We start from the raw sequence: 27,218 nt of genomic DNA, 5'->3' as shown, positions 1-27,218 counted from the left end.
GTGGAATTTAAATAATCAAATTGCCGGGCGCCTGGGTGGCTCAGTCAGTAAGGGTGTGCCTTCAGCTCAGGTGACGATCCCGGGGTTCTGGGATCCAGCCCAATGTCGGGCTCCCTGCTTCTCCCTCTCCCCCCAACTTGTGCGCTCGCGCACTCTCAAATTCAATCTTTTTAAAAATAATCAAATTGCTTACATTTCTCATGTGCATGATTTGTTTCTCAGTTAACCAAACCAGTCATGTTCATACTGAAACCAAAAGCGACTGGATGCTTCGACTTAAGGTCCTATCAGCTGCTCCTCCGCTCCTCGCTTTTCTCAGGGCGCCTGGCGTCTCCGTGACTTCCCCACACCAGGGTAAGGTGCTCTGCCACCGTGCCCGAGGCTCGTGGTGCGCTCTAGAGGTCTCCACCCAGGCAGGGCCGCACAACAGTCCACTAGGCTGCCATCCTCCGCCCAAGGCCAGTCACTCTGCGCGTGACACAAGCGTCCAGGAAAGCCTCGGCGGGCGGCCTGTGTCCTCGCCTGCGCGCTGAGGGCCTCCGCTGAGGGCCGGAGGCCGTGAGGCCGCCCGCCCAGGCCCGCGTTCCGTGCCCTCGGGCGCCGGGCTGGTGGGAACCTGGACGGGGCAACGCCGTCCTCCCCCCTTCCCCTCCTCCCTCCTCCCCGGCACTGCTCCTTTGCTGTGAAACTGGCAGGAAACACGTGCCGTTTGGAACTGGCTCTGAGGAAATGTGGCAGGAGCGGCGTGAGCAGGGCAGAGGGCCAGAACCACGCGACAGCTCACCACGAATTCCTTTCTAGACATTACACGTCGCTGACCTACCGCTGACCTACCGCACGTGCACCCAGCGTCGCGGACGCCGCCGGCCGCGGGGCAGGGCCTAGGAAGCCTGAGGCGGCGGCCGCGGACCCACCCGCCCGAACCGGAAGCGGAAGCGGAAGCGGAAGCGGAGGGCCTGCTGCGGCGCCTGCGCAGAGCGCACCAGGAGGCGCCGCCCGGCACGAGGCCGGGCGCTGAAGACGCGGCGTCTGTGGGGCTACCTGGTCTGCGGTCGTCGTCGTACCGCCCCAGGTGGGCTTCTGCGGGGGCCTGGCCTTCAACCAGGTGGAAAACAAGCCTGGGTTGATTGGCCTCTACCCGGGAGAGTTCATCACCTTCAAGGCTGTGGAGCTCGGCTGGCCCGACATCCCGGCCGCTGACTGCGGGGGCTTTGTAGCCTGTTTGCCAATAAAGGCGCAGACTTCTCTTAAAAGGAAGGAAGAAAAGAGGGGAGGTGGGAAGGAGAAAGCAAGCCTCTAGAAGGGTGTTGGATAACACGGGCTTAAATATTTAATTTCTTTTTAGTTATTTACAATAGCCAGGATGTGGAAACAACCTAAATGTCAGTCAACAGATGAATGGACAAAGAAAATGTTTATAAATACAGTGGGATGTTATCCAGCGGAAGAAAGAAAGAAATGCTTCCTTGTATAACAAACGGGGTAAACTCTGAGGACCTCCTGCCAATTGAGGTAATCTAGTCACAAATGGACAGACACCGTAAGATTCCACTTATCTGAGGTATCTTAAATAGTCAAACTCAGTAGATTGGTGGTTGCCAGGGGCAGGGATTGGGAGAAGTGAGGCGTTGCTATCCATTGGGTATAAAGTTTTAGTAACGCAAGATGAAAATTTCTAGAGATCTGCTGTACAACATTGTGCCTATAATTAACAAAACCATATGATACACTTAATTTTTTTTTTTTTGAGAGGGTGGATCTTGTGTTATTGCTGCGATAAAAAAGGACAGAGAAGTTAAAACGGATGTATCTACTGTGTTAAAGACACGAAGGCCCTTGCATAACCTTAAAAACCTTACAAACATTGATTTAAGACAACTGTTTCAGCTTCCAGGAGAAAAAGAAGGTCTAGGGAAGGGGAATTGTCGTAATGAAGGAAGCTGCAGAACAGGAGGCTCTTGACCCAAGTCATATACAATGTAGTTTGTATTCTTCTAAAGGCTGTCTTTTTTGCCCTCCCCAGTGTTAAATTTTCTTTTTTTTTTTTTAAGATTTCATTTATTTATTTGAGAGCGAGAGAGAGCGTCCATGTGCAGGAGTTGGAGGGAGGGGCAAAAGGAGAGGGAGAAGCCTACTCCTTGCTGAGCAGGAAGCTCTCCATATGGGGCTCAATCCTAGGACCCTGAGATCCTGACCTGAGACAAAGGCAGGCGCTTACCCAGATGAGCCAGGCAGGCACCACCAGTTTTGAATATCCTGATTTGAATGCCATGCCTTTGTTACATTTTCTCTCTCTTTTTTTTTTGTTCTTGTTGAATATTTTTTATTTTTATTAGTTACAAACCAAAGGTGATCTACTTTTCATTTAATTTGGTTGTAAATATTTATGTCAACTTCTTTCTCACATTTAGTTCTGATATTTGCTATAGTAAATAGTTGTAAGCTTGTGCATGAAAGAGAACCACGAGTGAGTAGGATCCTTCTGAATTCTGATTGTTTGAATTTATGTACCACCTTACCACCTGTTAGATGCATAAATGCTCAGGAATAAAAGTAACAATATCTAAATTTGCATTGGTGTATTTTTATGTTCCATATTTTATGTAGTACTTTATTAAACCTTAACATCTAACACTACTATCACTATACAACTATAGCTGTTGCAGCAGCTAGCATTAAAGGAGCATACTCTGTGTGCCAAACCCTGTTTACTTCACTTCTCATTTAATTCTCCTAAGGAGTTCTAGTCAAATCAAACTAATGGTGAACACTCCTGAACACATCATGCACTTTCTTGTGTCAATGGATGTGCTCTTTCCTATGCCTAAATGTTTTCTTCTTCTGTGTGCATCCGGTCAGCTCCTACTGCTCCTTTAAATTATTGTTCTTTGGCTATCTCTTTGGGAAGTGTTCCGAGATACGGATCTCACCTACATCTTTCCCCTTCCTCTTTGTCAGGAACACTTTACTGTTTTTTTTTTCCCCCACAATTAAAAAGTTGCTGTGTTTATGTCTTTAATTTTCTCTACTAGTTTAGCAGATTTTACAGTGCTCATGAGCAATATGTGATATGAAATTGCTTGCCCCGTCATAAACTCATCACTATTTTTTCCTTTTTTTGTCTTTTCATAATATTACATTTAATATTTTATTCCTCATTTTAGATTCTATAGGTTGATGAATCTTCTAATAGTAGATGTAGTTCTTTCTTTAAAGTCTACTTTCTCTTTCTTGATTTAAATTTTATCTAGCACTTCAAGTGTCATATTATTATTTTTTTTTTTAAGATTTTATTCGTGAAAGACACAGAGAGAGAGAGAGAGGCAGAGACACAGCCAGAGGGAGAAGCAGGCTCCATGCAGGGAGCCTGATGCGGGACTCGATCCTGGGACTTTCCTGGGACTCCAGGATCACGCCCTGGGCCAAAGGCAGGCACTAAACCGCTGAGCCACCCAGGGATCCCTCAAGTGTCATATTAAATAGTAGTAGGCTAGAGTGAACCTGTTTTGGTTTGCCCAGAACAGTCCAGGTATAAGTAGTTGCCTCAAGTAAAACCACTCGTTTCAATAAAACTAATGCTTACACTTTAATAATAGTCACTTTAGAAATTGTGTATACATTTCTCTTTCCTGATTTAATGGGATTTCTAATATTTTTCTATCAATAGCATGTTTGCTATAGGTTTCTAATAGATTTTTTTCTCATCTGAGGAAATTTCCTTCCAGTTTTAATTGCTACTTTGTTTTATTTTAGTCAGGAATTGGTGTCAACTTATCAAGTGTTTTTATCTTATTTATTTTATAGATTATATTTTTCTCTTAATATGTTAATGTAGTAACTTATGTTAATAGATTTACTAATATTGAACAACACTTAAAATCTTAGGATAAACTATATTTAGGTATGAAGTATTACTAATTTATCAAATTTCACAACTTGATGTATAGTTTATTTGGGATTTTAAAATCTATGTTTGTAAGAATAGCCTATAACTATTTCCTTCTTTGTCTGATTTGTGTTCCAAAGTTATAAAAGCTTCATAAAATGAGTTATAGGTATTTCCATGTTCCATATTTATATTCCATAATAAAATTCACCTGTAAAATATTCAGGTATATGCTTTTTAGGGTTTGATATTTTAAAAATTTCTTTCATGATATTTTATCATTTTTGGTTTATCTGCATTTTCTACTTTTTTTTTTTTAAAGATTTTATTTATTTGTTCATAAGGGACACAGAGAGAGAGGCAGAGACAGAAGCAGGCTTCCTTCAGGGAGCCCGATGTGGGATCACATCCTGAGCTGAAGGCATACTGTCAACCACTGAGCCACCCAGGCATCCCTTGTTTTTGTTTCAATCGGATAATTTTATATTTTCATATTTTTAGATTAGTAAAAGGTTTTACCTAGTGTTTTCTTACATATATTCTCTGTACATGTAGCTGTGACTCCTTTCTTATTACTAATATTAATTTGATTTCTCTCTTGATTAAATTTGACATGTGTTCATCATTATATTGGTCTTTTCAAATTAGAAGACCTTGGTTTTAATGATAACTTTTAACTTTCTGTTAGATATTTGTATTCTTCTTTAAAAAAGATGTGTTTATTTAATTGAAAGAGAGAGATGGTGGGAGGAGTGGTTGAGGGAGAGATTCTTTCATGCTGACTCCCCACTGAGTGCAGAGCCAGCTGCGGGGCTCCATCTTATGACCTATCAAGATCAGGACCTGAACCAAAGTCATGGGTTGGACACTCAACCAACTGAGCCACCCAGACACCCCAGATATTTGCATTCTTGTATTAATCTTGATTTAATCAGCATTTGTATTGTCTTTATTGTTTAGTTTTCAATATGTTCAGTAGAATGTGTAATTAATTTATTCTCAGTCTACTTTTTAATGTGCACATTTAGTATAAAACATTTTCTTTGGAGTACTGTTTAATGGTTACACAGATTTTAATTTGCAGAGTTTTCACTAAAGTACATTTCAAAGTAGATTGTAATTTTAGTTTTCTTCATCCTAAAAAAGGTCTTAGAGAAGAGATCCCAAATGAACATCTCTTTTGCATATATATTTTTTAGTTTCAAAATTCATTTTTTTAGCCAGTGAATGTAGACTATATGATTTTTGCTTTTGGAGATTTGTTAAGATTTCCTTTGTGGTCAAATCCAAGGTTAATGTTTATAAATATTTCATGGATGACTAAAAGAATGTCTATTTTTTGTTAACAAGAATAAAGCTCTAAATACATTTGATATATTTTATTGTATTCATGTTACTTGATTCCTCTAAATTCGATTTCTTTTTTTCTTTTGGCTTCTTGATGTATTTGTGAGTTAAGTATATTAAAAAGGTTCCTTGTGGAATTTTTGTGTGTGTATATTTATATCAGTTTTTGCTTTATGTGTTTGAAGTCATATTGTTAAGCACACATAAGTTCAGGACTGTTCCATTTTCCGAGTAAATTTTTATCAATTCAAAATAAACCTTTTTGCCTTTAAGTTAATTTCATTTTAAATTACTTCTTGTTAGACATTAATATTCCTATACCTACCTTTGTTTATTTAGCATCTGCCTCTATCAGTGTTTTGCATATGTGAAGATTGGATTAACTGATGGTGCTGGTTACCATCATTTAGTAACATAATTGCTTATTTTTCCTTTAATTTATGTGGACTTTTTATCTTTTGGCCTAGTCATCATTACTTGTATTTTCCTTGTGCCCCCCACTCCCACTTTGTCCACTTGGACAGCTCCTTATTTCTTAAGAACTGTGTCTCAGCTCCTTATTTCTTAAGAATTGAATTTGGGGCTCTTTGTTATTATGCAAAGAGCAAGAAAGCATTTCTACTGGCTTTTCTCTTGTGACCAGATAGAACTAACCAGGGTCTTCCCCTAATTTTGCTGCTTGATTTGTCCTAGATTATTGAGGTGGGTACTTGTCTTCCCAGAATAAGAACTTTTCTCTCCTATCCATTTAGAGTTTTTAATACATCCTTGGGAGTGTGGGGTGGTTATACTAGAGTTAATGATGTGATTTGAGCTCTTCAGAAAGAATGTGACAGAGAACCACAACATATAGGGAAGTAAAAGGTGGAAATAATCTTGAATATGTAGGAGTAGAAACACATTATTATGATAAATGTTATAGATATGTCCATGTAACTTCGCTTATTGAGGTAAATTAGAAAAATCTGAAAAAAAGTTCCTAAAATAACTTCTGGATAGCACTCTTATAGTCTTCTACTGCTCCTGGCATACAGTTCACTGGCTACTTAACATCTCCTAATGCTACGGAGTCATATATTACTTCATCCAAAGCTGTTGGAGTTAGGGGAGCCATCCAACCTGTCTGATGAAAACAAAAACAAAAACAAAAACAAAAAAAAAGAAAGAAAGAAAAAGAAAATCCTCAGCTTGACTCCTGAGACTAAAGTTGATGTTCTGGTGGAGCCCTGGGAAATCAGAAAATAGGAGGAAACTGGATAATAAAATTGAGTAAGACTTCCCGTGGCTCATTAAAATGGCTCTGAAGGTGACACTATCCATCTTTGCTCCTTTAAAAGCCTAAGGAGATCATTATGGAAATAGCAATTAATTTTCAAGACTGAAGGAAAAAATGTGTACAAATTATAAATTTTGTATCATAGCATTTTCAAAATTCATTCTATGAAGCTCTACTCAGAGGAGACCACTCATAAAAAATAAAAATAAAAAAAAAACAGATTTCTAGAGTTAATGTGCATTAGCATTTTTAAAGAGTGCCAAGTTCTGAAGCAAAAATCGTCATCTAACTTAGAGTTGTTATATTTTCCAAACTTTTAAAATTCTAATATCTTTTATGAAACATCTGTTACTATTTGGCAGTTCAGAAAGCCATTTACTACATTACATAATTTTCATGGACATATCATTCATATAATTTACTACTTAACATTAGTCCTTTTCTAGAAACACTATAGTTATGTAAAGCTTTCTTTTATGTCAACTGATTAAAATACAAGCTATATATAAATAAGCGAATGTGTCTGATACATATACCACATAACTAGCCTGTTTATATAAATGTTTATAGGGGTCATATACCTCAAGAAGACTCTATGTCACAGCAAAAATAAATACCTTTGTTCTGGACGAAAAGCTAATTTAAAAAATTCATTAAAAAATAAATAAATAAAAAATTCATTCATGTGGATAAGTTTTCTTATAATACTTTTTATTCAGGACTCTAAGAATGGCCACAGAGGCTGGGTCTACAGGTTTTCTTCATAGAATTTACTAAAATCCTTTTTAAAAAATAATAGGGTGAAACATAGTAACTGATTCTGAATTTCAAAATACTCTGAGGAAAAAAAAGTAAATACTATACTGTGTTTAAGGAGACAACTTCGTTAATATAATTCTATTTACCTACCTATATATCTTGCTGACTACCATAAGAAAATAAATGTTTGAGACTTGTTTATTTTTAAAAACTGATCCAATTCATGGAGAGTATAACCAAGGAATTGGCCAGTGTTCAGCATAGATTATAACAGAAGAAAAGCATTCTTTCTGTGGTGTTTAAGATCATTTTGCTAAATCATCCTAGATGCACAGTTCCAAGGTTGCATGAGTTCAAAACTGGATAGGCTTTCCCCCAACTCATACCCAGTGATATGTGCTTTAAGTTGGACAAGAATTTGTTATAGTTCTACAAATAATATTCACATATCTAAGCTGATTTTTAATTCTATGTTGCCACAAATAATAGCTATTATCTCCTGAGCATTTGTCATGTACCAGGAGTACAGGAAATGAAAAGAATTCTCACAGGTTCTTGTAATTTATCTCTGCATTTTAAAAAAGAGGAACTGAGTTATAGAGAACTCAAGGTCATTTTTCCAAGGTCACTGGGGTCATGGCAATGGATTTTTTAATTCACTGCTCTTTCTGACTGGCCTACTGTGAGTCTACAGAGTCTTTAGAAAACTTATTTGATCTTTAGAAAATGATTTGTTCTGTGTGGTCCAGATATCTCATCTCACACCCTAAGTTTAATATGCCCATTTGTATTACTTCAGAATAGAAGACACTGAAGCAGGAGAGTCTGACAAAGCACACAAAATGGTTTTCTTTTTTAAGATCAAACATATTTTGTATCAATTTCCATATGTATAAGAATATATGTATATACATATTATATGTGTATAAATAATACAATGTAGGGAAGCAGAGAGAAGCTATGTTTTAAAATCTACATTGTTTTTCTCTTCCATACATCATGCTTTTAGGTTTTTAGATAATTTGTGTTTAGGAGTGTAAATTTGCTTAAGAATCCATCAAGGTAGAAAGTGATTTGACAAGTAATTGTTTTTTTCTGGTAAAATTATACAGATATGCCCACACATGCGCACACAAACAAACACACACAGGGACACGTATACAGATGGACTCAAAAGTAAAATATCTATATAGATGTGTGTATGTATACACATCCAGACATACACAGATATATAAACACACATAATCTATATTATTTTTATGATGTAACCTCTATCAACACAGATAATTGTGGAACTATAATTTGTATTTGTATTCCCAGACACAAAAAACAAGGTATAATCCCTACATGCTTCATTGTCTAAAAAAAAATACTTATGTCTTAAAAGGTGTTTGTAGTTGTCTTTGAGGACAACATCTCTGGTTGGTTTGTGGTTGGTTTACATTTTTATCTATTGTCCACAGGCTACTTTGTAAATCCCATAATTCAAATGTGTAGATCATTCAGAATTTAAAGATTAATTAATAGTATGGCTCTTTGGGTCTTGGAAAACACTATTAAGACAACATTCTAAACATTTAAGGGGAAGAATCTTAAAGTCATACCATAGTTTCTGTTTTAATATTTTTCAAAAAGTAACTGACTTCACAAACACCAACTATAACATGATTCAGACAACTGAGAAACAGGCAAATGTACTTTCAAATGCTAAAATAAAACACATTTATACAAGTACAAAGCAAAACAATGCTGATAAAAATGTTAAACTTTATGAAAAAAATCATCTGCAATTCACATCAAAATAATTCAACATTCTCTATTGTTTTAATAGTACAAGCTGCAACAACAGAAAAAGAACAGGTACGCGCACACAATCTTAAAACCAAATCAGTTAAAGTGCAGAAAAAAGTAAGTACAAGCACTTGTAGCCCACACAAATCTTTTAGGATTGGCACCGTCTCTCTAAAACATCTATATTCTATATAGATCTCTAATTACAACACCACCAGCAGCTGCCATTGAATTCTAGAAATGCACACAATATACATAGTATATTTTTTCACATTGGGAAGATCAGTGAAATTCAGCCATCTATTTTATACATGCCTCACTCTTCAACACACAGCAGAGGATCTCTCCCGCCTCAGACCCTCTTGAAAGTGAATTTCCCCTCGTCTTTATGCTTTTCACTGATCTGTATTTTTCACAGTATAAAACCGTAAATGGTTGACTACGAGATTCTGGCAGCTCAAGGGCTAGTAATAAGCTGCGGCTAAACGTGAACTCAGATGATACTTTCCAAGTCTCCAAAACATGTACATCTTGCTGGGAGACTAGCATAGGAAATGTTTGTTTCTTAAAAAGTGTTTGATTCCTGGTTTGGAAGTCACAGGATCGCAGCAGAGCCATGACACAACTCATTCACGGTCAGAAATAGCTCCTAGTCTTCCTGATAACTTGCTGGTTAACAGCCGAAGCCCGGGAAAGACCGTCACTGACAACGATTAGCACATTCGGGGGGATTTACTATTTCTCTTTGCTTCAGTCCAATCTCTAGGACGCTCCTTTGCGTGCTCCCTCTCTGTTCCCCACCCCTCACCCAAAGAGATGCTTCTCCCCAATCCACAGGGTCTTCTTGGGCTGCCCCTCCTCCTCTCCTGCAACAGGAGAGTGAGTAGACTGCCTAGGGGGTCCGCATAACTTGATCAAACCCGGTCTTCTTTTTTCATCTTGGAACCAAACTGTCCTTCAGGGTCACTTTTCTGAATCTTCGCATTTCACTGTACTTTCCCCTTCCTTCTGGTCATGCTGGTCCGACTGAATTATCACTGGGCACCAGGAACAGACTGTTTTCAAGGAAATTCAATGAAAATAGGTACCCCAATGAATTGCAAAGTTCATATCCTAGCCCTAGAATGAATATTCAGTTCTCCTTGTAGATTTATTACTTGGAACCTGGTATTAGAATTGGCAAAGAGACAGAGTTAGCATCATTCCAAAATAAAAGATCCCAAGAATGCATTACTAATAATATTACGTATTATACAATGTACTGAATGAAGTGGCAAAGGGCACAGAAACACAGAGAAAAACACATCTTGTTCTCCTCTAATTGGATAAATTATTTTTCTTATTACAGTTGACTGTACTTTCATATAGAATTATCAGATGGCAATTTGTTTGCATTAAATTTTAATTTCTGATGAATTTTCTCATAACGTAGTGTACTTTTTAAAAGAAATACGCTACTAAAAATTTAGAAGGGGAATTTGATCATTCAAAAGCAGAAAGTTTTTTAAAATGTTTTTTTAATTGGTCAGTATAATGAAACTTATACTTGAGAATAAAATGGAAATCAGCCAAAGGGTTTAAGAAACAAATTTAAAACTTAGTAGAGTATATTTGGAAAGGTTTCAATGTTTAAGATATCCAGATGGTAATCTCCAGGTGAAAGCCATCTTTTTCAAGAGAATTGAGGGGTGTTAATGCTTCAAAATATTTACAATTGTTTTTCACGTAGAGGCAGACATTCAATTTCAATGAAACCATAAAACTTAGCTGAATTCACTGTTTCAAGAGTCTCATTATAACATCTAGGTTCAGGGTGCTCTGAAGACGTTATTTTCAAATCTGGTATGGGAGGCTGATTTTTTGAAAATTTATATTTCAGTAAATTAATGTTAGCATTTAACATTTTATATTGGGAGATTTGATTTAAAAATTTAATATAAGAACAGTTATCAGGAAAGTCAAACAGTATATTCATTACAACTTTTAAAAGTGGGGAATGAAAAATTATGCCAGTGGATATATTTCCATTTCACAAATTCTTTTTTAAAGTAGGTGTAAAATAAAAAAAAAAAATACATGCCAAAGTAAGGATATTGAGCTAGAGAAAATGGTTTCATTCATTTTTCTTTCTGCTAAAAATATACTTCTGCCTCACAGCAAATCTTTTTCATAAGGCTATCTTTAGTATAAGGCTAGATCAACTAAACTCTAAACTTACAGGACACCTCCTCCTTTTATTACTATCCTTATTTAAAATTAAAAACCAAACCAAACCAAAACAACAACAACAACAACAACAAAAAAAAACATTTGGCACCTCAGGATAGCTGTAATGGGAGGGAGGAAGAAAGAGAGGACAGTGGATGCAGGTCTTGAGCTATGATTTCTACTTATATGAGCCTAATAAAGCACATGTATTTCTATTGTATCTTTAAATCTCTTTTCTGCAGTATTTAAAAAGTGACAGTAGTAAGTGCACAAAATCATATTAATAATTATTTTAAAAAGGAAATAATCGCTTTGCCTCTTTTTGGAATGGCTAAGAAAGACTGTGTGGTTTATATCCATTAAGGTTCCTCTGTTTTAGTATTCTGTATTGCTTTGAAAAATCTACATTTGTCATAGTTCATAGCTGCCCTGTTTAAGCAGCCAAGAAAAGTTAAAATCACTGCTTACTGGCATAGCTAAATCTCTGCTAAGCCAACTTGACACAGTTTAAAATTTCCAGTGTATTAAGATTGTGTTAACTTTTTGAACAACAGTCCCTCCAATCATGACGCTGTCTTCAGAGGGTCTATAGACCATTCTTCCAGTGGTGGGACTTGAAAAGAACAGAGGGGCTCTTTGTGCATCAGGTTCTCAAAGGAAGGGGATGAAGAAGCCCAAATGCGTATTTTAATATTTTAGCTGGCAATGCTAATGGAACAGCATTCATTAGGAGGAGTGGCCACATTTCATGAACGAGATAGCCAAGCTGGAGCTCAGGAATTATTACTACTACTAATTATTATTATTATTATTATTATAAAGAGAATTTCCAGCTACACAACGTACCCCAGTGAGGGAATTACAAAACAGTATTCCAGAAAATATTTTTTTCTTTTTTTTCTTTTTTTTTTTTTTTGCTACTCCAGTATTGATTGGCAACATGGTGAAAATAGTCAAGAAATCTTCCACTGGTTTTCTTGGTTAATGGAGGTGAATTGAAATCACTAGGTGGACTCCCGGATGCAGGCTTCTGGAAGAGGATTTCAAACCAAATCGGAGAGGAGTGTCTCTGGTAAAAGCCCTACACGCGTCAGGGCAGCGCTCCTTACGCAGCTGTGTGTTATGCAAGGGGCACAGTCACAGCAACGCCTCAAGGTCCTGCTTTGCAAGGTCTTTAAAAGACAGCAAAAAAGAAAGGAAAAAAAAAAGAGAGAGAGAGAGAGAAATGGTCACGTTTGGTCCCAGATTTTTAGTTTGTTAGAAAATGTACATTCATGTTGGGTGAATCAAAGAATCTTCTGGGAAAAGAAAGTAAACAAAACTTTTTACAGGTGCCCGCTAAGCACGCTCTTCCCCTCCGTTATGCTGTTTCACACTCATTGCTTCCCTAGAGCAAAGCACTTGGTACGGAACTGGTGCCACAGGCTCCTTGTCAGCCCTCGAAAAGATTCGCAGTGTTTCTGCAAAGCCCACGTTTTCTAAGGCCACTAGAAGAAAATCTGCCCAAAGATTCGTGGTTGGCGTCTTGGTGGGTGGATGCTGAACGCGCTCCAGAGCTCGCTTTCCTTCCCGGGGGCGCTTGGCCTCTCCCACCTCGGGTCCGAGGCAGGCGCCCACGGTCACGTGCTGCGGGAACGCGGGAGGTGTCGGCTCGCGGCGAGCGCGGCGCGGGTTCCGACCACGTTCACAACGACGAGGAGCTCTGAGTGTAATCTCTGAGGATCAGGGCGTCATATTTGGGAGACGACGGGATGCAGAGCGCGGACTCCGACACCGGCGAGTTGGGGGCTGTACTCCCCGAGTCCACCGAGTCTCTAAAGGGGGACGGCGGGGTGAGCGCCACCAGCTCCTCCAGGTCCGCCTTGCCGGCCGCCGCGTCGGGCCCGGGCCCGGCCGCGGCGGGGGACTCCCGGGCAGCGCCCCCTGCCGGCGGGGCCGCCGCCGCCGCCGCCGCCGCCGCCGCCGCCACCCCCGCGGGCTGCGCGCCGCCCGAGACCTCGATGGCCGGCAGCGGCTGGATTTCGGCGAACGTCGTCATGGTCGTGGGCAGCTGGATCTCCTTGGGGATCAGGTAGGACGAGCAGAGCGGGGCGCCCACGCCGGGGCCGGGCGCCGCGGTGGACAGCATCATGGAGTTGAGCTCGCTGATGTTGGCGGTGAAGCGGGTCACCACGCTGCTGATCTGCTCCATGAGCGAGCCCTGCGACGAGCTGCTGCGCGCCGCGGGCTCCGAGTGCAGCGACGGCACGTCGTCGTCCGTGCGGCCGGCCGAGCCCGCGCGCTGGCTCAGCGTGCTGATGGGCGACGGCGAGCGCGGCCGCGCGGGCGCGGGGAAGCGCTCCTCGGCCTCCGCCACGTCGTACAGCGCCTTGGGGCCGGCGTCGGGCGGCTCCGGGCCGCCGCCGCCCCCGCCCGCGGCGCCGCCGCCGCCCCCGCCCGCGCCCGCGCCCGCGCCCCCGCCGCCCGCGCCCGCGCCCGCGCCCGCGCCCCCGCCGCCCGCGCCCCCGCCCGCGCCCAGGCCGCGGCTCTCCGGGCTCTTGGGGAAGGGCTTGATGACCGCCGTCTGGTTGGGGCTCTCCTTCTTGTTGATGTGTATGGACAGCCGCTGCCACAGGTGCTGGCCGCGGCTGCTCTTCTCGTTCTGGGCCCACGTGACGGACTTTCCGTTGGAGCTGCGGAGAGAAGGAGACCACGGGTGACTTGGAGCGCCCCGGGCGGGGTTAGGGGACCCGCGTGGGGACGACTGCGCCCGCCCCTTCAGGAGGGGAGGCGTCACAGGCCGCCGCGGCCGAGACCTTGGAAGTGGCCGCCTTGTTGGATTGGCCTTTGGTTGATCGGTACCAGGGAGGTGTGTCTGAGGGGACAGTAGTGGGGGTGGAGGAGCCCTTACGGAGACCCCGCGGTAGTTCTGAGCCCCCCGCCCCCCCGCGGTGGCAGTGGCGGTGGCTGGTTATGCCCCCAGCTGGGAGCCGGGCCTCGCGCGGTGCTGACGGTGCTGACGTGCAGAAGGGCCTGGTAGGGGGCAGGGGCCGCCTGCAGCCCGCGGCCTCTGTTAGGAACCCTTACAGCCGGGACCTCAACTCACCGACCCCGTCATCAGAGGGAGGGAAGGGGTACGAGTCAAGGGTTACCAGGCAGTAGGCAGTGGTTCCAGGTCAGTTTTTATTCTGCAAGACAACGCTTGGAGTGTTTGACTAGGGGTTTCTGTCTGAGCTCCTGACTTTGAACATGGTTTTAGTTAGTCAAGCTTGTCTGCTGGAAAATAGAAATTCAGTGAACACGTGTACAGATATCTAGTTAATTAGCGTTTTTCTACTTCTCCCACATTTTCCTCACAAATGTGTTTTGGGGCCTAAAACTCGAATGACACAGTTCCATGAGGAGGCGTATTCCTTTGGCAACCTCGCATATTGCTCTCCAGGTAGAGTCTTGAGTGGTATCCGGCCCACATGACTTTTTAGGATCTTTCTCCCTCTTCCCTTTCCCCAAGCAGTCCATTTTGGTCTCCACCCTGGGGTCAGGAAGCTGCTCTGATGAAGAAGATGCAATTGGTACCTCAGCCTCAGATCCTGACGGGGTCCTCCTCACCATTAAATATGACACAACTTCTGAAACTACAGACGCTCTGTCAGGAACCTCACTAGTGGTCAGAAGACATGGCCTGATCTTCGGGATGTTCTGTGGAGAGACCCGGGGGAAGGGGGGGGGGCGGATTTCTCATCACAAAGGAATCCAAGGTCTCTGTAACCAGGAGGTCTCTTGTCCAGATAGCCCAGGGGCCTGGATTGTATTTGGCGCCCACCAGCCTTGGGCTGCCTGACTGCAACTGCCAGACCTACTCACGCCTGGGACACCTACGCCTTTCCTTTTTGTGGGCATCTTTTTTCTGCTTCTTCCTCTGTTTAATCTATCCAATATTTTGGAACCTGTGTCCTTCAGAATTCTGGAATGTGATATGTCCCCCACCCCTACCCCTCTTCCTGCAAAGGTTAGATCAATTCTTTCCAGGTTTGGAGGTTGCCGTGCGTTCCCAATAGCAGAATGGACCCTGCCAACCTAATTTTCCTTTCCAGGAGAGTATCTGGATTTGTTTCTACATTTTGCATTAACCTGACTTGCCACCTTTTATGTTTTTGGTGCATTACTTTCTTCTTCCCAGGTATCGACTAACTTCTGGGACATGACACAAAAGAAATGGGCCAGACTATTTATGGGATTTGGTTGGGAGGATGGTTGCCAACAACCCAGCCCCTTTTCTCTCCTACCAGCAGAATAAGAAACAGGCATGTTGGGAAGGATGCTCAGTCTTTCAGGTTGCCGAGGCCACTTTTCATGCAAAGCATGGGCTAGAAACTAGAAGCATAACTGGATTTACCCTACTAAGCTTTACTGTGGAAAGATTCTTGCTCCCAACATAGGTTTTGATGGAGCATTAACTCTGGATATTAATGGTGACAGTCTTTGGAATCATATGTAGAAGTACCTAAAAACGTGATAGCAGATTGAAAAACCTTTGGATAAATGTGCAAGAAGGAAACTGTTCAACCCAGTCAATCTGCACAAAGCCCTGACATGGTTTCTGGCCATGCCTTTGCTCATAGTGTCTATGGTCATGTGGGGGAGAGAGCCTCAAATATTCTGCATACCAATGGAAATGGACACAGGAGACACTGGAGAAATGGAGTCCAAATTTGATTACTTTTCATTTCTTGGTTCATGAAAAGTTTTTTCCTCCAAAATGGGAACTTTTAATAAACATTTGATGGACAAATAGGATTCTTAAGCTAACAGGACCATTGGGTGGTGTCCTGGAAACTGCAATGGAGAAAGGAGCCTAAAATCTGGGTTCTAATCCTGGATCTGCCAGCCTGGATGCTTGGAAAATAATAGTCTGTAAGCCTTAATAAAAAGTAGAGAGTAAGTATATCATTTGGCAAAGGTTGTGAGGATTCAGTGAGACAGTACAGGTGAAGTGTTCTTGTAAGGAGAAGCTATCTAAGCATGTTAGTTTTTGCATTCTGTATGGATATTGCGTTTCAGAAAATAAAACGATATACTCATGTGGTCTTGAACTCTGGCTGAGAAACAGAATTTAGTGTAAAGTGAAATATGTGGTAAAGCCATAATATATTTTTGGTTGTTCCATCAGGTTTGGTCTGTGGTCTATTTTAATGCTAGATTGTCTCCTTGGTGATCACATCCACTTCCCTAAATTCTACATTATTCCTCTTCCACAGCTTGCTTCTTCTGAAATGCTCTTCCATGGTGCTCCCTCCCTTCTCTCTCTTCCTTCCTTTTTGACTAAACTCTTCCTACCAGGTTTTTTTTTTTTTTTTTTTTTTTTTTTTACCTGAATTGCTTTTTCTTGAGGGCAGCTTTTCTGACCCCCTCTTGACTAGGTTGGATCCTCAGAGTCCTGGCATTAGGCACTTAATAACTCTTTGGTGTATGTCTGCCTCATCTGCTGGATGGAGTGTTCTGAGGGTGCAGACAGAAGTGTTCTTTGTTTCCTGTTATAGCATAGTACCCAGTGCATTGTCTAGAACACAGTATGTGCTCGATATCTTTGAACCAATAACTGAGTGATCAATGCATTTCATTTCAAGAAATTCATACGGAATTGTTTTTGTTAGAATTACATTTTAAAAATAATACAATATTCAAAAAAGTCTATATTAATTAAATTGATTTTTATCTTATGGATCTACTTTTTATATAACTTACTGTAAAAAATAAAATAAAAAATAACTTACTGTAATCTTAAATAAATAAATAAATAAAATAATAATATAAATAAATAACTTACTGAGTTGTGCTCAGTGTATGCAAATAAAGATTTTATTAAGTACAAAAATACAGATCTTCATATCTACTATGAAAATCACAAAGGGAGTATTTGTTCTTTTTTTGTAATTTATATATATGTATATATCTAATATATGTACGTGTGTGTGTGTGTGTCTGTTCTAGTGAAACTTCTTGGTGATGAAAGTTTATGGAGGCCGTATGGATAGTAGTCCCAAAATGTGGGTGTAAGATTCGACCCTGAGTGATGGTGGGCAAATCACTTAACTCCTTTGTACCTCTTTGTTCTTTGTTAAAAAAAAAAAATGGAAGAAATAAACCTCCCATGCTCACCTCACATGACTGCTGGGAGGAACCCAAGTGGTGTAGTACACATAAGAGTACTTTATAAAGCATAGCACCTCTGCAAATCTCACCATCAAGTCTTCCAGCCAATTGGGGTAAAATCATGATTGTTGTTGAGATTTTTTTTTTTAACATCAGGATTATACATTTGTTCTAAGGGACCTGTGGTAAGAAGAGGGAAAGTGAACTCTTCCTCACCTGTCTATAGCACTTGACTCTCCCCACTGGATATTTTAGGCATTAGAAAGGAAGGAAGAGAGAGAAATGGAGAGAGAACAAATGGTGCTACATCTGGAAAGGACAGTTTGGCCCAAAACAACCTTGCAAAACTTCATGCTCTTTCCAGGCACCAATTAACCCTTTGCCAAATATAATTCTACGTAATATAATGTTCTTTCTACTATGACAATTTGTTCTTTCCTGTGAGGGAGAAAAAGCATTTAGATAATGTTATTTGAGGATTGCATTTTTTGTTTGTTTTTTTGTTTGTTTGTTTGTTTACAGTTTGTGTCTGCCAAAATGACACCTTCTACCTTTATGCTCAGAAGTTTATTCTTCCCTTTTGTATTCCATGCGTGACACATAAATAATTTATTCACTTCAAGCAAGCTCTGGATGTCAGCTCAATGACCTCTTCCAGGTTCTCTCTTCATCTGCCAAAACCTGTAGGAATTAGCATTATGCCATGGCTCACCATCATTAGGAGACAAATGTTAAGAAGTATTTTGACTGTCAAAAACGTCTATGGAATTTATAATTTTTGTGTTTATTTTAAATGGCTGTTGAATAAAAATAACAAATTTTAAAAAATAAATAACTGTTGAATGACCTGTGTGTTTTTATCCTGAAAAATTGGGGTTTTATTAAGGCTATATAAACAATTAAAATCCTCAGAATATTTCACTGAATTAAAAAACTATATACCCTTATCCTCTCCTTTGTGACATGGTTTATTAGTACCTTCATGAGTTGTACAGATCTAGGGCATCAAAATAATCAAATATATTCTCTGAAAATTAGCACATTCTTTTCATGAAAAAATTATCTTCATTACTAAACCTCTCCTGTTTATGATTTTGGGTTGAGAGGCAGCCAGGAGGGAGGAAGAGTAAGATTATGAGCTTTCTAATACAAAAAATACTTAAAACAAAATTTTTTTTTAATTTTAAAAAGCTTGTAATGTCACTAGCAACTATGCCTTTAGAATGACTTCAGAAAATACGAGGCTAATAAAAGAATCTCATGAATTAAGAATATTATAAGTAGAAAATTTCCAATTGCGGTTCCATTTTCTTAAACTTTTTATCAATATATTTTGCTTGCAACAATTTGCTTTGAATTACGAAGTGTGGAAATATAGTTTTTAAAAGATAAGAGGAATTTGATATTGTTTATATTCAGACACTCTAAATTAGGTGGAATAATTTCCTTCTGAGCCTTGCCTAAAATCTGACATCTTGATTTTGACGATTACACTGAGAAATACACCATGATATATAAGAAAATGACAGAATCATCTATATAAATTTACCCAATTACAGCATAATTGGATGTAAATAACTATCTTGCTGACAAAAACAAGTTAAATGGCCATGGTGAGGTATGCATTAGAAATGCACGTATAGACAAACTTGAGTAAATGGAAATGAATTACCTCCATGGACACAATAATCGAAGCAATATCACCTTATATTTGCATAGTGCTTTATAAAGTACTTTAGGAACACTGTCAAAGTTAGATGAGATTGATGTCTTAGTCCTTTCAAAAATAAGAAAACTGAGGCTCAGTGAGATAGGTGACTTGCCCAAAGTTAAAGCAGTTAGAAAATAACAGTGTGGAACAAATACCATCTCATGATTTCCAATTCATTTCTCATGACAGTACACCATATTTGTTTTTGAAGTGAGCTGTCCTTATCTAATTGAAGAGAAGCTCTCAGATGTTACCTGGTGATGATATGCATCTTTAAGTCGGTAAGTTAGTCATTTGATTTATATTCTCTTATTACCATGTCTTTGTTCTTCTTAATCATATACTTTGAAGTCTCAAGAGGCACCCTATATCACTCTTTGGTTGTTAATTCAAACAGCACAGATTGATCAAGTACCTATACTTGTCAAGGATAATGATTGGATGCCTTGATGATGAAGGCACTTAGACAACAACTGTATAAAAAAATATCATACAACAATTTTCAGCCCCTCTTTTTTTCCCCCATGCTGTGATCTAGTAAAAGACAGTTGTCCCATGTGTAGCACACTTATTAGAAAATAAGTCTCTCTGACTTATTTTGGAATACCATTAAATGAGAATGGTGTAATATAAAGGATAACTATTTTGCAAATTTTGGCATTTCAAATAATATTGGTAACAAATGAAATATGGTATCTCTGAAAATGATTGTGATTGATCAGTACTGTGGTGGAGAGTTGCTGATATGAAACTTCCCTCAAAGAGGGCAGGAGAGAAGATGCACATAGAAGGCTAGTAATATGAGTTACTCATATTATTTTGATGGAAAGGGTTTTTTCTTTTTCTTTTCTAGGTCCTTGAGAGGAGGAGGCAGATGGGCAGGTGGAAGGGTGCTGAGGACAAGGAAAATGAGAGATTGTGGAGCATGGGAACAAGGAGTCCATTGGGCAACTATAGGGTACAGATCACAAGGGATTTAAAGCTTCACAAGAGGAAAAAACCATTTCTAGCAGGAGGGGAGTGACCAGAGAATGACACTTGCCTGCAGGAGACAGATTGTATCTACTCCTTGAAAAATTAGTAGATTATGGCAAAATCCAAAAATAGCAGTAAGCATTGCCCTCCAGTAAAGATAGCAGTGACATAAGTTCAGGAAACCAGAAAGGATATTCTAAGATAACCAGTAGTCCAATTTGACTGTGTGGGAATGAATAAGAAGTTAAAGCATCAAAAGATAGAGTTTGGGCCTTTTTGTCCGCTATAAAAATGCTGTGTGGCCACCTAAGATCTGAAAGGATCTTCTTTCTTTTCCTTTCTTTTGCTATTTTAATAACTCATTAGTAATTAACTTTGGACTTTTTATCAATGTCTGGAATAAACAGGTGGTCCAATATATTTGGCCAGAGAGATGGTCTAATTACATAGATAATCTACATGCTTGAGCAATAAATGAATATATAAAGAAATACTCATGGGTTCTTTTCTGTATTATTCTTCAACTGTAAGAATTCTTTTCTGTTATTTAATATTTAGGTATTCAATAATTCTGGAGCTCAACAAAAACAATTAAATGTAGGAATCATGCCGAAACCTTCTTTAAACCCTTACTGCAGATTAATCCATTGACCTTGTTCCTTGTCTGCCCCAGTCCTGGTCCTCCTTCAGGAATATGTGAAGGCCTAATTAATATCTGTTAAGTTAATTAGTCCTTCAGGCAATAAGGAACCAGAAGATTGATAGAAAAGAATGGTGTCCAGGGAGATTTAGGAAGCTGTTTTCATAGTGCAGGGACATATTGTTAAGATGCTAACAGGTGTGGAAAAAATGGAAATGGAAAGGAATATACTGATCTGAAAACTGTTGTGGAAGAAAAGACAGTCGTCCTTGCCCATTGGTATTAGAGGAATGCAGAGAAAACGTTCACTGGGGAAAGAAGTTTCAAGGAAGGATTTGCAAATAAAGTGGAGATTAACGAGGCCTTAAAGCCTAGGGAATATTAAAATAACACGGATAAACAAAATCCAATTAATATGTGTATTGCATATATGGCAAAGCAGCTAATGCCACATGCTCAATCCCATGAAACCCTTCCAACAACCTTGTGAGGTGGACTTTTGCCTCCCTTTTGAGTAGCCGGGAGCGAGCCGGGAGTGGCTGCCTGCTTCTACGATAATTCCCTCTGCCCCCTAGAACATCTCTTGTTAGGCATTTAGTCCCTAATAAAATCCTTGTAGGATGAGAACCACTTGGCCCTATTTTAACTAGTCTTTGGTTTACAGAATGCCTTTTCAACAGGTCACAATCCATCCAGGGTGGGTTATTAAAATGCCCTGTGGTTCTAGTACAGCTGCTATATCCCCTACGTCCTCATAAGGAGAAAGCATCTAACAAAGGCTATAAAGCAGGAGCATGTGCCAAGCAGAGGCATTCTGTTGGATCATCACAGAGTTTTCTTTCCCAAATTAAGCTATTTTTTGATCCAAAATTCAGTAACCCAGACTCAAGCCTCAAACTAAACTACTCCTCACACTGAGACCTAAGTTCTAGGCTTTTAGTCGAGGTACTTCAACTAAGATGAGAGGAATTTTTTTCCTAAAATGGAAATTATTTTTTTCAGCAATTACTGCAAAGCCCAGATTATAAGTTCATAAGGAAAGAACAAAAGAAGACACAGCTATTTTGTGCCTGTTGGCTGATACCGCTAAGAAGACTCTGTGGAGGGATCCAGCTTGATTTAAAGCCTGAATAAAACATGGGATTGGCATTGATGACTAAGAAGAGGAGAGTCCTGGAATGATAATAGCTCCCCTTTGAATAGAACTTTACACCTCACAAAGTGTTTTCATCTGTTTTATTATATTTGACCTTCACAACAGCTGTCTAACATAGCACTTATTGCATGGTATTATTAATCATCTATATACAAGTCTGTTTCTACACTAAACCTGGAACACTCCAAGGGCAGTGACTATGTGCATTTCCTATGCTTGGGATGGTGCTTGGTGCAGGGTAGTGGGCTGGAAGTATTAGGGAAATGAAGCAAATTCTATCACCTTAAATCCCTGATATAAACAGATATTATTAACCTGTACTATAGATGCCAAACCTGAGGCTTATGAAACATGTGTCCAAGTCAAATAAAAGGCAAAAACAGTGCCCCAAATTGGACCTTAGATCCAGAGTCGTTGCCAACATGTGATACTGTCTGTGTGCTAAGTGCACATAAAAACTAAAGGGCTAACAGGACACATCCTTATGGAGCATCCAGTGAAATGATAATACCCAAGTGTGTACCCATAAAATGACCTGATAATAAATTCCAAAGTAACATTGACCCGAACATTGCAGTGATGAACACTGAGGGACTAGAGAATAAGAGAATGTTCCAGAATTGTTATAATGGTTCTGAAGAAATTATTTCTGCTTAGAAAAAATATTCCATTTGATCTTAAAGCAGCTCAGCTAACATATTTAACTTAACTCAAGAGGTGGGTGGGGGGATGGGGTAACTGGGTGAAGGGCATCAAGCAGAGCACCTGATGAGATGAGCACTGGGTTTTATACACAATTTGGCAAACTGAATTTAAATAAAATAAAAAATATTTAACCTAACTCTAATGTGTGAAGAGAACTTTAGTTTTGAGGTTTCAATCTTGGTTGTTGTCTGCCACCAACATACTTGTTATCTACATAAAGCTCCTGATATAAGGTAATTTTTTAAAAGATTTTATTTATTTATTTTTTGAGAGAGAGAGAGAGAGAGAGAGAGAGAGAGAGAATGAGCAGGGGGGAGGGTCAGGAGGAGAAAGAGAAGCAGACTCCTCACTGAGCAGGGAACACCATGCAGGGCTCCATCCCAGGACCCTGGGATCATGACCTGAGCCAAAGGCAGACTCTTAAACTGACTGAGACACCCAGGGGCTTTGCTTAAGGTAATTTTTGATTATTTTTTCTCACTGGATGTAAATGGGTCCATGTCACAGAGGTATTAAGTAAGTTCCTGTCTCATTCCCTTTGCGATGCTTCAGATGCTTAACACACACACACTCTCTCTCTCTCTCTCTCATTGTGGTAAGGACTCTTAACATGAAATCTGCCCTCTTAACAGATTTTTTAAATGTATGATGCAATATGAGCAGTTCACACCTGTTAGGATGGCTATGATGTGGAGAAAAAGGAACCCTTGTGCACTGTTGGTGGGAATTTAGAATGGTGCAGCCACTGTGGAAAACAGTCTGGAAGTCCATCAAGAAATTAAAAATAGATTACCATATGATCCAGCAATTCCATTTCTGTGTATATATCCAAGGGAATTGGGACAGGATCTCAAAGAGGGATTAGCACTACCATGTTAACTGCAGCATTATTTGCAGGAGCAAAGATGTGGAAACAACCTAAATGTCCACTGATGGATGAATAAAGAAAATGTGTACCTTTTGAATGTTTTTTCAAAGAAAACATCTAATGTCCAACACATACATGAAAAGGGACTCATCATCACTAATCATCAGGGCAGTGCAAATCAAAGCCACAAGGAGGTATCGCCCCACACCTGTTAGAATTGCTAGTATCAAAAAGACAGGAAATAACAAGTGTTGGCAAAGATGTGGAAAAAAGAGAATTCTCATGCACTGGTGGTGGGCTTGTAAATTGATACAACCAATTTGGAAAACAATGTGAAGGTTCCTCAAAAAATTAAAAACAGAACTACCATGTGATCCAGCAATTTCACTTCTGGGTAGTTTATCCAAAGGAAATGAAATCACTGTCTTGAAAAGATATCTCAACCCTGTGTTTACTGCAGCATAATTTACAATAGGCAAGACATGGAAACAACCTTAGTGTCTATCAACAGATGAATGGATAAGGAAAATGTGATATATATTTACATACACAAACACAATGGAATATTATTCAGCCATTCCCCAAATAAGGAAACCTATTTGTCACAATATGGATGATGTGGATTAAATCTGAAGGCATTGTAAAATGTAAAATAAGAGAAAGACAAAGACTGTATGATACCATGTATACGTGGAATCTAAAAAACAAAAACAAAAACCTGAACTAATAGATACAGAGAACAGATTGGTGGTTGGATGAGGTAGGAGTAGGAGTGGGTAAAATGGGTGAAGAGAGCCAAACTTCTAGTTTTAAGATAAATATGTTCTGGGGATACCATGTACAGCATGGTGACTATAGTTAATAACACTGTATCGTATATTTGAAAATTGCTAAGAGAATAGATCTTAAAAGTTCTCATTATAAGAAAAAAAACTGTAAATGTGTGATGATGGATGTTAGCTAAATTTATTGTGATTATTTTTCTGTATATATACATATATATGTATATATCTCAAATCATTATGTTGCACACCTAAAACTAATACAACTTCATGTCAGTTATATCTCAATAAAAAAGAAAATATATCCTTTTGATATTAAAACAACTTTTATAAAAGATTATTTATTTGAGAGAGAGAGCACAGAAGAGAGGAGGGCAGAGGGAGAGGGAGAAGCAGAATCCCCCTGAGCCGAGAGCCTAATGTGGGGCTTGATCCTGGGACCCTGAGATCATGACCTGAGCCGATGGCAGACACTTAACTGACTGAGCTACGCAGGTGCCCCTAAAACAACTTTTTATTTCTATCCTATACACTATTATCTGTTGATGTCAATCTTTTTGGTTTCTACAGATGACAGGAATCTTTCTCTGGCTCCTTGAAAATTAATTAGGTAGACGCATACAAAAAATAATAGATGTTTTTGATTCATATTTGCCTTTGTCTTTTGCTTGCAATATACTGCCTTCTCTATGTATACCTAATCTCCTCATTTAAGTTCTTTTACTCCTTTAAAATATCCGTGTATAAAAAAACAAACAAACAAAAATAATAAAAAAAAATCCGTGTATGTTTTCATATACATGCTATTTTTAATTCCTCAAAAAAACGTGAGAAAGTTATCAACATTGTGTTCATTTTATAGACTATAAAGCTGATGCTTAGAGAGGTTCATGGGATTGTGTGCAAACATACTTACTGTGTAAAATCTTGCTGCGTATGACTTTCCATCGGTTACTGACTAGGAGTATGGAAGACAGCGTTATAAAGCAGGGTCTCCACTTTGAAGGCCATGTGAAGTATAATGGCAAAAAATTGTTAGGTACGTAGAAACCCTATTTCATATATCTTTTGAATTTCTGGTATGAAGCATAGGGCCTTATGCATAATAAGTGATGAATTAACATTTTTAAAAATAAATAATCCTTATGCTAAAGAATCAGTTCAAAATGATGCATGAAACAGGGTTAGATGAAATAGTGATTTAAGTTTACAGAGCATTTAGCTCTGCTGAATAGTTTGCCCTTATTTTGGTATTGTCTACCTAATGGGATTATGGCAATAAGATTAGGGCAGACATTACAAGATTTAATCCATATTTTGTGGTGGGAGTAAAAGTAGAGAGTATGCCTCTCGCCTTGACTTCTTCCTCTAGAGTACAAGAATTTGAACTGATAACTCCAAAGCCGCTCCCTTTGTGGCATTTGTTCTATCAGACTCTTCTCATTCCCTTATTCCCTTTTAGGAGAAATTATGAGATATCAATTTTTTTTGTCTCAAAATATGTACAGATCTTTATATTTATACATAACGAATAAATTATTATTTATATGGGCAAGGACAGCAGGCTTACAAATGATTGTGACTAGCTCCTCTCCTTCCCCCACAAAAAAGGATGTTACTGACAGAAATGGAGAAGAGCCAGGGAATCCAAGTAGTCCCATTACTAAATTTTGTATTATGCCACAGGCTGAAAGAAATAGAATAAGTATACTCACAGTAATTAGTGATTCTTCTGGAAAAATAAGTAAAGGAAATTGAGAATCTTGTTTATATTTTCATATTTGTGGCCCTTACTAAAGTTAATCATTTCTGGTCCAATCACAAGACATTAGCTGAACTGTGTTTTTGTCAGACTTATAAACTATTTCCCTAAGAAATTCCTTATAATAATATTCCAAGAATTATTATAGTTACTCAAAATCTGTAACTTTGTTCCTTTGTTTTCTGATCAATGTGTTTTATAAAACTGATTGGCAAACTGTATAGAAAGTAAGGATCACCCTGTAAATGGTTCATGAATAAATGGCTCTAAGGTCAACTAAGTTAAGTAAATTTAAACTGCTTTCTGTGGAACATCTCAATTTCTTTCTTTCTTTCTTTCTTTCTTTCTTTCTTTCTTTCTTTCTTTGCATGCATGTGCACCTGAGGGTGGGGGCAGAGGGAGAGGGAGAGAGAAAATCTTAAAACAGGCTCTATGCCCAGCATGGAGCTGACTCGGGGCTCGATATCATGACCTGAGCTGAAATCCAGAGTCAGTCCAAAACCAACTGAGCTACCCAGGCACTCCTCAAGTCTTTGTTTTGTAAGCATTCATAGAAAACCTCCAAGAAGGGCATATAGCATGTAGTGTTGGCTACATTAATTTCATCCATACTGTCACTTTTGCCTCTTCTTTTCTCCTGCTCATGGAATATCTCTTAAACTTGGTCTAACGTTCTATAGGATATAGTTTGTGAAGTTTTCTTCCAGGGATTCTAAAAACCTGAACTTGAAACTGCAGGTCATGTTGCTTTCTCCCTCCCCTATTCATATTTGGGGCTTATTATCTGGATCACTGATTTAATACCTTAATGTACCTGATTGCTCTTGTAGTTTCCATCAGAATGAATTTTATTCCTCTATAAAGATTGTCAGGGAAGTCTGGGTGGTGCAATTAGTGGAGGCATCTGACTCAAGTGGTGATTTCAGGGTTCTGAGATTGAGCCGCGGTAGTGGGCTCTGCCCTCAGCTCAGGGTCTGCTTGAGACTCTCTCCCTCTTCTGTCCATCCCCTCCATGATCTTTCTCTCAAATAAGTAAATAAATCTTTTTTTTTTTTTAAAGACTGTCAGTTCTTTAGGGTGGAAATTCATATTTTCTGGAACACCACATGGTCCCTAAAACAGTGCAATCTACATACAAAAAGATTCTCCTTGCACTCTTAGTGATTGATTGATCGAATCAGCAGTCTCAGAGCACTTCTGGATACTGAGGGTGGAAAATT

At 39.4% G+C, this 27,218-nt stretch overlaps 1 protein-coding gene and 1 long non-coding RNA gene across 5 annotated transcripts in view; one reads left to right on the top strand and one right to left on the bottom strand.

Moving 5' to 3' along the window:
* Positions 1 to 9,070: 9,070 nt before the first annotated feature.
* Positions 9,071 to 27,218, bottom strand: part of GRM5 (glutamate metabotropic receptor 5) — a 510,774-nt gene continuing 492,626 nt past the window's right edge. For all 4 annotated transcript variants that reach the window (XM_025419353.3, XM_049098822.1, XM_025419352.3 and 1 more), the window contains one exon: positions 9,071 to 13,939. In XM_025419353.3, the coding sequence (XP_025275138.2) occupies positions 12,952 to 13,939 (988 nt within the window). In that variant the 3' untranslated portion in view covers positions 9,071 to 12,951. The remainder of the gene's footprint in view (positions 13,940 to 27,218) is intronic.
* Positions 13,759 to 20,593, top strand: LOC112642042 (uncharacterized). Its single transcript, XR_003125004.3, has 3 exons — positions 13,759 to 13,962; positions 19,300 to 19,391; positions 19,964 to 20,593. It is a non-coding gene; the product is annotated as an uncharacterized LOC112642042 (long non-coding RNA).

Source organism: Canis lupus, chromosome 21, assembly GCF_003254725.2.
Source record: "Canis lupus dingo isolate Sandy chromosome 21, ASM325472v2, whole genome shotgun sequence".
Taxonomy (NCBI): domain Eukaryota; kingdom Metazoa; phylum Chordata; class Mammalia; order Carnivora; family Canidae; genus Canis; species Canis lupus.
This window is presented reverse-complemented; position numbering and strand designations above follow the sequence as displayed.